This window comes from Xenopus tropicalis, chromosome 1, assembly GCF_000004195.4.
Source record: "Xenopus tropicalis strain Nigerian chromosome 1, UCB_Xtro_10.0, whole genome shotgun sequence".
Taxonomy (NCBI): domain Eukaryota; kingdom Metazoa; phylum Chordata; class Amphibia; order Anura; family Pipidae; genus Xenopus; species Xenopus tropicalis.
In genome coordinates, this window is record NC_030677.2 from 210917397 (window position 1) to 210932480 (window position 15084).

At 46.3% G+C, this 15084-nt stretch overlaps 1 protein-coding gene across 1 annotated transcript in view; it reads right to left on the bottom strand.

Annotated features, from left to right (window-relative positions):
- Window positions 1–15078, bottom strand: part of kiaa1328 (protein hinderin) — an 88978-nt gene extending 73900 nt beyond the window's left edge. The window contains exons 1-4 of the mRNA XM_031894941.1: window positions 14948–15078; window positions 7997–8032; window positions 7377–7519; window positions 5030–5127 (exon numbers count right to left, since the gene is read on the bottom strand). Coding sequence (XP_031750801.1) covers window positions 5030–5127; window positions 7377–7519; window positions 7997–8032; window positions 14948–14996 — 326 coding nt within the window. The 5' untranslated portion in view covers window positions 14997–15078. The remainder of the gene's footprint in view (window positions 1–5029; window positions 5128–7376; window positions 7520–7996; window positions 8033–14947) is intronic.
- Window positions 15079–15084: the final 6 nt, after the last annotated feature.

Sequence of the window (15084 nt, forward strand, 5' to 3'; positions counted from 1 at the left end):
GGTATTCGCTGGTATTCAGCGGGTATTCGACCCAATGCAGGACTCTATTCTACTGAACTGGACCCAAAACCCAGGGGAGAAAATTGCCCCAGGTTCTACCGGCCTAGAACTTATTTAGTATAAATGCCAACCTGTGCCAGATGGCCATAGCCACTCAATGCCACTTACATGTTAAGGCTACCAAATGAGCAGATCCTTGATTAATTTGGTCATGAAAGTGATGAGCCAATGAGGCCGTCTCCAATCGCTTAGCCCTTAGGCCAACTTTCATGGGTGTCAACTGCATCTACACCCTTTTGAGGTGCTCGCCCAAAATGATTTTGCAGTCAGTCCGACAGATTTAAACATGCTTTTTTTTTTAATATAAACGCAGATGCATTTGGGGGCACCGAGCCGGTAATGGGGCGACAGGCATGGATTCACCCACTTCACAAGAAATCCAGTCCGTGGTTGCATTACCCCCAACTGATCTGCTAAGGACACACTTCATTGCAATTGGCTCATTTCCTTTTAATGAGAGCGGGGAGGGGGCTTCATGAAATTGCAGGGGGGAAGTGGTTACCGCCGCAGGCTGCAAGTTTTATATTTCCTTCCCTCCCATTTTGGGAATGGAGCTGCGCATTTTATCGGTGCCTTCGCAGGACACTGCAGAAGCTGCTACGGCAGCAGAAAGGAGCTGCCAAACCAGTGCTCCGTGACAAATGGCTCTATCCTTTCCCAAACAGTCGCCTGTCCTCTCAATCATCCATCAATTGGGAGAGCAGCCAGCAATTAAAGGGGAGCAGTCATCAAAAAAATCATTTGGTATAGGCTGTGGGGGCAGACGAAATGATCTGAGTTCCGCCAGCCAATCACACTACAGATAAAGAAACACCAAAAAAATAAATATGGGCTTCTGTATATGGCCACGTTGTGACTGCGATTGGCTGTTCCTGGCATTCTGGGAGCTGTAGTTCAGTAGCAACCGATTGCCAGGAGCCAATATTGAAGAACCGCTAAGTATAGTATTAAAGGCAAACTATACCCCCAGAATGAATACTTAACCAATATGTACAGAATGAAGGTTGGAAGTGCTACTGTTGCCCCCCCCCCCACCCCGACATGGACTCCCCACCGTCCCCAGTGATAGACATTACTAGGCCACACTAGGCAAAATCCTATAATACTTCAGCCCATGGGCCCATGTCATTTAGTCACTGGGACTGAAGTGCCCAAAGCAGATCACTTAGTAAAAAAAATATTTTGTTATGGCTTAAAAGTGCCAATTGCTCCCAGTACACTTACTTATTGGTACGTGCACAATAACCCCAATCCCTGGCTTGGTATAGGCTACATATCAAGCACAGAACTAGTCCAAATAGGGCTTGCCTTGTATTCACTGTATTTTAATCGCAAAGACCAAGTCAGTAGCTTGTCGGCCATTGAATGGGACACTCATTAGGTCCTGTCTGACCAATATCTGGCCAAAAAACAAACAGATCACTATCGGGCAGTTTTGAAAATCCAGTAGGGCAAGGACCACACCAGAGAGCTGATGCAGCCCTTGTCCAACAGGGCTTTGTAGCCCCCCCCCCCCATTATATCCAGTCATGACCAACCCCATTGGATCAGTCCATTTAGGCCCAGTATATGAGTGGCCAAAAGGGCAGAGATCTGCTCTTTTGGTGACCTCTTTGGCCAACTTGCTGGGTCCGACAGCATCAGAACTGTGCAATACCACCTTGGCAGAGGACTGATGGGAAGGAAGGTTAGCTCTTGGGACCTAATTGCTGAATGAGCCAAGACATACAGATTATTGCCCATTGTGACTAATGGATGACACAGCAAAATCACAGTGATTTTTTTTTATTTATTGCCTGTTCAATTGCTTCAAAGATGTGTATCCCAGATATATAACTGGTTAAATCAGGTGACCAGGACCCAACCTATTGCCAGTCTTTTTAACCTCTTAGACCAGCTGTCCAATACCCTAACCTGATCCGCTGCCTACCAAAATATCCCAAAACTGAAGCCATTATAAGCCTGAAGTGCACTTATACAAGGATAGGAAGCACCCCACTACAAGACACTAGTGTACAACCCTTCTAAATATATGTCTATAGGGAATCCCCCAGTATATGCAAAACAAGTGTTCTTTGCAAAGTTGAAAAACTTCCAACTTCTGTGTTTCTGTGACAAAAAGTCACATGATTGTAAGGATTCGGATTGGCCAGATCAGAATCCTGCTGAAAAAGGCCTAATGCCGAACCGAATCGTGGATTCAGTGCACCCCTAGTTAAATCTGATTTTCACAGGCTTAAAGATTCACTTGTTTGGCGAGGTTGATATTGGGCTAATTACAACGCCGGGCATAGGTGCCATCAGATCACGGACCAATCAATGAGCCAATGCGTCCCCAATCCAACAGAAAATCTAACATGCCCGGAGATCTGGCCAATTTTAGGTTTGGAGTGGGTACTCATTGTACTCCACAAATTCTTATTGAATAAGGTTGACCTCGATAGGACAGACATACCCAAACACATGACACCGACAGGACAGACATACTTAAGGTTCGCCTAAGTTAACCTTTAGTATGTTAAAGAATGGCCAATTCTAAGCAACTTTTCAATTGGTCTTCATTATTTATTTCTTATAGTTTTTGAATTATTTGCCTTCTTCTGACTCTTTGCACATTTCAAATGGGGGTCACTGACCCCAGCAGCCAAAAACTATTGTTCTGTAAGGATAGTTTTATTGTTATTGTCTCTTTTTATAACTTGTTTTTCAGACATCTCCTATTCATATACCAATCTCATTCAAGATTGTTGCTAGGGATCCAGGATTCGATTCGGGATTCGTCCTTTTTCAGCAGCATTTGGATTCGGTCAAATCCATGGTCCTGGCCAAACCAAATCATGTGACTTTTCGTCACATAAACAAGTTGAAAATTTTTCGCTGTGAGATGCGCACAAACATCTTGTTGGTTGCTATGGGTTACTGCTCCTAGACAAACTTATTACATATGGGGGTTACTGTCCTATATATTCTTAGAACTATGGGACAATGGGCAATAGAAATTTGTTTTTATGTATCTATAACCTTTGCTACGAGTTAAGGGAACACAGAATAAATGCTGGGCCTTACAGACGTACTTGCACTAAAAAATCCTGGCTGAATCCCAAACCAAATCCTGGATTCGGTGCATTCCGTACTTTCAAGTTATGCCCAGTAGCACCCAATGAGACTGCCGTTTCTGGGATTTCAGTGGACTCAAACATGGCTAATTCTCCGTCAATACGCAGAGATCAGATTAAAGGCAAACTAAAGTAACAGATAAATCTATACCCGATTGGCAGCACAGGTGATATAACTACAGTGGCTTGCAAAGAAATAGCAGGTCCCCTCTTTAATAGGATAAGTCCCACCTGGACATTAATAGGTGCAAAGCAAATAATGGAGTTGGCTTCTAACTAACTTGCCGTTTAGTCTCTTTTGGCTTGGCCTTTAGGGTGAAGACACACGGAGCTACTAGTAGCAGCTACTAAAACAGACAATTTTGATCATTTACTGATAATTGTCTCTACATGTGTTTTAGCAGAGGCAATTCTCAATGTAGTCTATGGCAAGGTTTATTCTGGAGTTTAGTAGCTGTGAAAAAGTAGCTGCTACTAGTAGCTCCATGTGTCTTCACCCTTAAGGCAAATGTCCCATAGCATGTTTTCTCCGCTGGCAAAGGACATGCCAACACACAGTAGCATGAGTTTAATTGCAATTGTCTGTCACTGCACACAAGGGGGGCATTTCAGCAGACTGCGCCCCCATGTGTGCACAGGTAGGCACTTGCAATTAAAATCAACAACAGGCACGATGGCCAGGAGCAGTATTAGCCAGGCCGGTTTGACATTAGCCTAAAGGGGAACTATGACTACACTACACACGCTTTGGGTCCTACGGGAGAAAAGTGCTTTTCAAATGTTTGTTGTTGCTGTTGTTGTTGTACACACATACCTTGTAACATCCCCAATAAAATTGTCCAGCATGCTCTAGTGCAGTAATCCATGGCAACCAATCAAATGAATCCTATCATAGTTGTACCCGCAGCTGGCAAACAAAGCTAATCAATGACTGGTTACCAGAGGTTACTCCCCAGGTGCACTTCTGCCCAGTTACTCAGAGGACACTCAGCTTATTTTTACCCTTCTATTTCACCTGGTGCCCCCGCTGCCTTCTAGCAAACTGGTATATAGCTGCCACTGATTTTAGGGTGCAAGGGAATTAAAAGCAACCGCCCCCTGCCCCCCTAATCTCTTCATAAACTCTGTCATTCTGTCCTTTCACTCCTTTTCCCCACTTCCTTCTCTTCTCATTGCAGAGTAACCCTGTTGCAGCCCCCACACCCTCCCCAACTGCTCTCTCCCCCCCCCACTCAGGGTAGATCCCCTTTAAACAAACTTTGATAACAAAGTTCAGCAGCTCTCCAGCTTCGAGTTTTATCAGTTATTTGGTTGCTAGGATACAAATTACCTTAGCAACCAGGGTGTGATTGACCTCAATGGGAAGATAAGTAATGTAGAGTAAAAATAATCAACCTGTAGCCTCAAAGAGCAATAGTTTTTTCACTGTGATGGTCAGTGACCCCTCTATGAAAGCTGCAGTTAAAAGAGTTAAAAAGTTAAAAAAAGAAGGGAAGTAATTACAAAAACATAAAAAATAAATAATGAAGACTAATGGAAAAGTTGCTTAGAACTGGCCTCTCTATAACATACTTAGAGTGACCCCTTTAATGGAACAGGGCCAATGATGACAGGGTTTCTATGGGAAAGGGATATATGAGTTTTTACATTCTGAAATCATAGGAGCAAAATCCTGAGTGAAATCCGTTAGTTTACAACAAATTACCCCGGATTTCCCTGCTTATATCAGACACGAGTGTAATCTCTTTATCAAGATGATATAGTGCGTCTGGTTAATCTCCCTGAGCAGCAGTACATGGGAGCCAGGGGCTCAGCCGCAGCTCCAAGAGTGTTTCTGCGCACAATGGGCTCACCTTGCAAGTTCTTTGATTAGATTCGCAATCCGCCTCTTGTCTTCCGGACACAAATCCTTCAAAGAGGCACTCTTTATTCCCTCTTCGTCCGGAGACACCTGCAAAGAAAGGGTTACTAAGAGTGGCTGCTTGGGGAACATCGAGGCAATGCTGCATTTGCACCTAGTCGCCTTCTGTACGCAGGACGTATAGCATAGGGATTCCCCTGTACTAAGCACAATTCAGCAGGAACAGCCCCCTAAGTCTGCTCATAGCCTGTACAGAGAGATACCATAAAACTATAGCAGCATAGGGATTCCCCTGTACTAAGCACAATTCAGCAGGAACAGCCCCCTAAGTTTGCCCATAGCCTGTACAGAGAGATACCATAAAACTATGGCACATAGGGATTCCCCTGTACTAAGCACAATTCAGCAGGAAAAGCCCCCTAAGTTTGCTCATAGCCTGTACAGAGAGATACCATAAAACTATGGCACATAGGGATTCCCCTGTACTAAGCACAATTCAGCAGGAACAGCCCCCTAAGTTTGCTCATAGCCTGTACAGAGAGATACCATAAAACTATGGCACATAGGGATTCCCCTGTACTAAGCACAATTCAGCAGGAACAGCCCCCTAAGTTTGCTCATAGCCTGTACAGAGAGATACCATAAAATGATGGCAGCGTGGGTTTTCCAGGTTTAAAATTTCAATTTTAATGTTACTATTTACAACTTATATCCAGGCCCTTTCCTAGCCCTCCTTCAGGATTGTATTCAAACCACTGCCTGGTTGCTATGGTAAAGTGAACCCCTATCAACCATATAGCTGCTGAAATTCCTAACTGGAGAGTTAATACAGATATGGGATCTATTATTCAGGATTCTGGAGACCTGGGCTTTTCCAGGATAAGGGCTCTTTCTGTGATTTTGTTCTCCATACATTAAGTTTACTAAAAATTCTTTAAATATTAAATAAATCTAATATGATTGTTTTGACACAATAAGGATTAATTATATCTTAGTTGGGAAATGGCAAATACAAGCTACTGTTTTATTATTATAGCAAAAAAGAAAATATGTTTTGAAATTATTAGTTTCAAATAAGTCTATGGGAGGTGATATTTCTGTAATTCTGAGCTTTCTGGACATCGGGTTTACAGATAAAGGATCCCATACCTGTAAATGCTGACCAATTGCAAAATGCCTTAGAATATCACTATCTACATCAAAGTAAAAGAGCATTTTTATTTGAATTTGTGCTGCTCTGCATAAGGAGAGGCAATATGGCACTTACCACCCATATTTCATAATATACTAGACACATAGTATATAATGCAGCTGCCATACTGGCCAACTTGCCAAGTATAGACTATATACATTGAAACCTATGTTAAGGGAATATGTAAAGGGGAAGTTTTATTGGCTCTATTAGCCTGAACCTCCAGTGGGGGAAAACAATTTTTTAACGATAGGTGCCCTTTAAAAATGATCTTTTATTGTGATGTATATGAAGGCATTGTAAAGCAATCAAAGCCAGCCAATAGATTTTAAATTCCAGGCTAAAAAGAGGCAGAAGAGAATGGTTAGACTTAAGGTGCCCATACACGTGGGTATGGTGAGGTCGCCAAGCGAGCGGATCTTCACCCGATAGCCCCACCTACAGGTGGGCGATATCGGGGAACATGTAGGCCAGGGCCAAACGATCAAATTATAATGGCGGCAATGGGGCAGTCTGTTCGGGGACCGCATCAACGAGCCGATGCAGTCCCCGATTTGACTGAATCTTTTAACCTGCCCGATCGATATCTGGCCAATTTCAGGCCAGATATCGGTCAGGTATGGCCGTCATTTCTGCCCCTACACGGGCAGATAAGCTGTCAAATCGGTCCAAGGGACCCATATCGGCAGCTACAATCGGCCCATGTATGGGGACCTTAACTCCTAGCTGGCCGTAGGCCCATTAAGGGTGAAGACACACATTGCTACTAGTAGCAGCTACTTGTCGTGGCTACTAAAACAGACAATGCTGATCATTTACTGATAATTGTCTATACATGTGTTTTAGCAGAGGCAATTCTCAGGATTGTCTATGGCAGGGGATTTTCTGGTGTGTAGTAGCCGTAACAAGTAGCTGCTACTAAGTAGCTCCGTGTGTCTTCGCCCTAAGGTGCGTCTGCGCCCTAAGTTGCCTTGAGATGAAACTTCGGGCAAATCGTATTGTCGCATACGCCATTCCACCGGCGATTTACATTCTTGCCGGTGGGATGGCATTGCAGGGAGATTAGTCACCCGCGGCAAAGAAGATTTGTCGCGGGGGGCGACTAATGTCCCCATTTGCCACCACCCTAAAACGACAGAAATTTTACCTGTTGCTCTTGTTGGTTTTGCCGGTTCTGTAGAAAATCCATTTTAGCAGCAGGGAGCGGCGTTTGGGCATTGGGTTTTCTCCCTTCTGATTTTGAAGTCTTAGATTTCGGCGCAGATTTCAAGTTGCCTTCTGTCTGCAGTCCTACAAGTTGGGTGCACAGCAGAGCAAGCGTCAGATTATATCCAATGTATACAGACACACTGCATCAGATGGGCACAGGGCAAACCATCAGAGGGCTCCTTTTCATCCACAATCACTTCCCAGACCCAACACCATGGAAAGGGCACCGTGGCTATTTTAGGGTGAAGACACACGGAGCTACTAGTAGCAGCTACTTGTTGTGGCTACTAAAAAAGACAATACTGATCATTTACTAATAATTGTCTCTACATGTGTTTAAGTAGAGGCAATTCTCAGTATTGTCTATGGCAGGGTATTTTCTGGAGCTTAGTAGCCTTGAAAAAGTAGCTGCTACTAGTAGCCCAGTGTGTCTTCCTCCTTAGAGTTCAGCAATGTAGTGCCCTGGAAACATGGCAGCCCTAGTGGATACGAACAGGAGATTTCCTGCCAAACACTATACCCATTTAGTACCAAGGTTGAACCTTAAGTTCCTCTTACCTGGGACATACACAACCTGCTGCTCTTCATCAGAAGCTGTGAGTGGCATTAAGGAGAATACATGAATCCAATACACCAAATATCAGTGCCAGTCACATAACAAGTAGGCACCAAGGAGATAAATTTCCAGCATGAAGCATTGGAACAGGAAGGGAAATGATCCAAAAAGCCACCATCAATCACAAATATAGATGTACTGTTCCGTTACATCAGCGGCACACTAACAGTCCTTTCAGAGATACCCCGAACACAAACACATGTCTATAGGGCCAGATTGGCAATTATATTAGTTGCCACAGACAGTCACTATTTACTGGGCTGGTGGGGGGCTGTTTGGGCCTCCATTAGCCCAATAAATAATGACGGCCTATTGGCTATTTTAAATCCTAGTCCGGACCTGCACATCCATTATCCCAAACCCACATCCCATCTGTAGTGCCCACTAAACGGATCTCATGAGTCAGAACATCAATGCTCAGTCTCAATATTCTAACTCTGTCTTTCTAAAGAAAATCCGTTATTAGTCAATACATAGGTAACATTTGCCATGATGGGGCACATAGCACAAAATCTACATTTTTACGGGTTATCTGGTTCTGAATGAGATCAGACACACTGCATGCAATGATGCAGCAGGAGCACAAGGGAATAGGACAAATGGCCCAGTCATAGCCATGATCTACATCCAGCTGAAGGACTGTCACTGTATAGCCCTGTTTAGGAAGCCAGGAGCCAAGAATGCTTTTTGCCATTTGGGGTCGCCATAAAGTACAGCTCTGCTCTCCTAGAATGGTATATGGCTGTCTCCCTGGAACCCTAGAAGTTGGCTACTTGTCTAGTAACCCATAGCAACCAATAAGCAAGTAGCGGTCAGCTGTTTGAAAACAAACATCTGATTGGTCGATTTGGGTTGCTAGAAGTGGGCTTTATTTAACCCCATTCACTACAGAAGCCTGAAACAGAGAAGGCAACAATTCTAGTACAAAACAGAGGAACCCAGTGTAGTTCCAACATCTTTTCAGGACTTTATTTATACAATGCAATCAGATACCAGTAGGGTCAGACTAACAGATAGGGGGGCAGGGAGAGGGGCAGAGAGCAGGGCAGGCAGTGGGGCAGGAGGCCCTGGGGCAGGATGAGGGGCAATGGTGGCAGGGTGGTGGACCCTTGACTTGGTTAGTCCAGTTCATCTCTGGATACCTGCAAACCATTAGGGATCAGAATTAGCAGTTTGTATAGAGCTTATATGAATCAAGGGCCCAGTCATAAAATTACTATAAACCAACTAAACAACTCCCAGCAGCCACTGCCAACAAGAGCTGGGAGTTGCAATAACAAGCCAGTAAGAACACACTCATGGGGGGCAGCTTTCAGAAGGGCACTAGTCTGACAGACACACACCCCTTCCCCCCACAGACAGACACACACACTCCTACACAGACAGACAGACACACACTCCTACAGATAGACAGACAGACAGACACTCCTACACAGACAGACAGACACTCCTACACAGACAGACAGACAGACACTCCTACACAGACAGACAGACAGACACACACTCCTACACAGACAGACAGACACACACACTCCTACACAGACAGACAGACACACACACTCCTACACAGACAGACAGACACACACAGCTCCTACACAGACAGACAGACACACACTCCTACACAGACAGACAGACACACACTCCTACAACAGGACAGACCAGACACACACTCCTACACAGACAGACAGACACACACTCCTACACAGACAGACAGACACACACTCCTACACAGACAGACAGACACACACTCCTACACAGACAGACATACACACACTCCTACACAGACAGACAGACAGACAGACACACTGCTACACAGACAGACACACTCCTACACAGACAGACATACACACACTCCTACACAGACAGACAGACACACACTCCTACACAGACAGACAGACACACACTCGCTACACAGACAGACATACACACACTCCTACACAGACAGACAGACAGACAGACACACTGCTACACAGACAGACACACTCCTACACAGACAGGACAGACAGACAGACACACTCCTACACAGACAGACACACTCCTACACAGACAGACATACACACACTCCTACACAGACAGACAGACACACACTCTAACAGACAAACAGACACACACTCCTACAGACACACACACTCCCTACAAGACAGACAGAGACACACACTCCTACACAACAGACAGACACACACTCCTACACAGACAGACAGACACACACTCCTACACAGACAGACATACACACACTCCTACACAGACAGACAACAGACGGACACACTGCTACACAGACAGACACACACTCCTACACAGACAGACAGACACACACTCCTACACAGACAGACAGACACACACTCTACACAGACAGACAGACACACACACTCCTACACAGACAACAGACACACACATCCTACACAGACAGACAGACACACACTCCTACACAGACAGACAGACACACTCTACACAGACAGACAGACACACACTCCTACACAGACAGACAGACACACACTCCTACACAGACAGACACAGACAGACAGACACACACTCCTACACAGACAGACAGACACACACTCCTACACAGACAGACAGACACACACTCCTACACAGACAGACAGACACACAACTCCTACACAGACAGACAGACACACACTCCTACACAGACACAGACACACACAGACAGACAGACACACACTCCTACACAGACAGACAGACACACAGACAGACACACACACTCCTACACAGACAGACAGACACACACTCCTACACAGACAGACAGACAACACACTCCTACACAGACAGACAGACACACACTCCTACACAGACAGACAGACACACACTCCTACACAGACAGACAGACACACACTCCTACACAGACAGACAGACACACACTCCTACACAGACAGACACACTCCTACACAGACACAGACACACAGACAGACACACACTCCTACACAGACAGACAGACACACACTCCTACACAGACACACACACTCCTACACAGACAGACAGACACACACCCTACACAGACAGACACACTCCTACACAGACAGACAGACAGACAGACAGACACACTCCTACACAGACAGACACCACTCCTACACAGACAGAACATACACACACTCCTACACAGACAAACAGACACCACTCCTACACAGACACAACACACTCCTACACAGACAGACAGACAGACAGACCACACACTCCTACCAGACAGACAGACACACACTCCTACACAGACAGACAGACACACACTCCTACACAGACAGACATACACACACTCCTACACAGACAGACAGACAGACAGACACACTGCTACACAGACAGACAACACTCCTACACAGACAGACAGACACACACTCCTACACAGACAGGACAGACACACACTCCTACACAGACAGACAGACACACACTCCTACACAGACAGACAGACACACACTCCTACACAGACAGACAAGACACAACACACTCCTACACAGACAGACAGACACACACACTCCTACACAGACAGACAGACACACACTCCTACACAGACAGACAGACACACACTCCTACACAGACAGACAGACACACACTCCTACACAGACAGACAGACACACACTCCTACACAGACAGACAGACACACACTCCTACACAGACAGACACACTCCTACACAGACAGACAGACACACTGCTACACAGACAGACACACTCCTACACAGACAGACAGACACACACACTCCTACACAGACAGACAGACACACACACTCCTACACAGACAGACAGACACACACTCCTACACAGACAGACAGACACACACTCCTACACAGACAGACAGACACACACTCCTACACAGACAGACAGACACACACTCCTACACAGACAGACAGACACACACTCCTACACAGACAGACAGACACACACTCCTACACAGACAAACAGACACACACTCCTACACAGACCACACACTCCTACACAGACAGACAGACACACACTCCTACACAGACAGACAGACAGACACACTCCTACACAGACGGAGACACACTCCTACACAGACGGAGACACACTCCTACACAGACAGACACACACTCCTACACAGACAGACACACACTCCTACACAGACGGAGACACACTCCTACACAGACGGAGACACACTCCTACACAGACAAACAGACACACACTCCTACACAGACACACACTCCTACACAGACAGACAGACACACACTCCTACACAGACAGACAGACAGACACACACTCCTACACAGACAGACAGACAGACACACTCCTACACAGACGGAGACACACTCCTACACAGACAGACACACACTCCTACACAGACGGAGACACACTCCTACACAGACAGACACACACTCCTACACAGACAGACACACACTCCTACACAGACAGACACACACTCCTACACAGACAAACAGACACACACTCCTACACAGACACACACTCCTACACAGACACACACTCCTACACAGACAAACAGACACACACTCCTACACAGACAGACAGACACAACACTCCTACACAGACAGACAGACACACACTCCTACACAGACAGACAGACACACACTCCTACACAGACAGACAGACACACACTCCTACACAGACAGACAGACACACACTCCTACACAGACAGACAGACACACACACTCCTACACAGACAGACAGACACACACACTCCTACACAGACAGACAGACACACACACTCCTACACAGACAGACAGACACACACTCCTACACAGACAGACAGACACACACTCCTACACAGACAGACACACTCCTACACAGACAGACACACTCCTACACAGACAGACAGACACACTGCTACACAGACAGACACACTCCTACACAGACAGACAGACACACACTCCTACACAGACACACACACTCCTACACAGACAGACACACTCCTACACAGACAGACAGACAGACAGACACACTCCTACACAGACAGACACACTCCTACACAGACAGACATACACACACTCCTACACAGACAAACAGACACACACTCCTACACAGACACACACACTCCTACACAGACAGACAGACAGACAGACACACACTCCTACACAGACAGACAGACAGACAGACACACACTCCTACACAGACAGACAGACACACACTCCTACACAGACAGACAGACACACACTCCTACACAGACAGACAGACACACACTCCTACACAGACAGACAGACACACACTCCTACACAGACAGACATACACACACTCCTACACAGACAGACAGACAGACAGACACACTGCTACACAGACAGACACACTCCTACACAGACAGACAGACACACACTCCTACACAGACAGACAGACACACACTCCTACACAGACAGACAGACACACACACTCCTACACAGACAGACAGACACACACACTCCTACACAGACAGACAGACACACACACTCCTACACAGACAGACAGACACACACACTCCTACACAGACAGACAGACCACACACTTCCTACACAGACAGACAGACACACACTCCTACACAGACAGACAGACACACACTCCTACACAGACAGACAGACACACACTCCTACACAGACAGACAGACACACACTCCTACACAGACAGACAGACACACACTCCTACACAGACAGACACACTCCTACACAGACAGACAGACACACTCCTACACAGACAGACAGACACACACACTCCTACACAGACAGACAGACACACACACTCCTACACAGACAGACAGACACACACTCCTACACAGACAGACAGACACACACTCCTACACAGACAGACAGACACACACTCCTACACAGACAGACAAGACACACACTCCTACACAGACAGACAGACACACACTCCTACACAGACAGACAGACACACACTCCTACACAGACAGACAGACACACACTCCTACACAGACAGACAGACACACACTCCTACACAGACAGACAGACACACACTCCCAAGACAGACACACTCCTACACAGACAGACAGACACACACTCCTACACAGACAAACAGACACACACTCCTACACAGACAAACAGACACACACTCCTACACAGACACACACTCCTACACAGACACACACTCCTACACAGACACACACTCCTACACAGACACACACTCCTACACAGACACACACTCCTACACAGACACACACTCCTACACAGACACACACTCCTACACAGACACACACTCCTACACAGACACACACTCCTACACAGACACACACTCCTACACAGACACACACTCCTACACAGACAGACAGACACACACTCCTACACAGACAGACAGACAGACAGACACACACTCCTACACAGACACACACTCCTACACAGACACACACTCCTACACAGACAGACAGACACACACTCCTACACAGACAGACAGACAGACACACACTCCTACACAGACAGACAGACAGACAGACACACACTCCTACACAGACAGACAGACACACACTCCTACACAGACAGACAGACACACACTCCTACACAGACAGACAGACACACACTCCTACACAGACAAACAGACACACACTCCTACACAGACACACACTCCTACACAGACACACACTCCTACACAGACACACACTCCTACACAGACACACACTCCTACACAGACACACACTCCTACACAGACACACACTCCTACACAGACACACACTCCTACACAGACACACACTCCTACACAGACACACACTCCTACACAGACACACACTCCTACACAGACAGACAGACACACACTCCTACACAGACAGACAGACAGACAGACACACACTCCTACACAGACAGACAGACAGACAGACATATATAGTTTATAGGCAGACTGATGCACAAGACAAAGGCATAACAAAGATACACACACGTCCCCCGCCCACAACTGCCCCTTCTGGCTTTGAAGGCGGCCCGGCACTACCATTCCCGCATAAAGGATACCGTCCTGACTCCAATAACCGGCGGCTCCGAACCCAGCAACACCCGCCATCTTCAAACAACCGCCGCACTCAGCAGCCACAGCAACCACACTTCTGTCCCACCCCCTTCGCTCTCATTGGCTGCAAGTTACGCCTTTC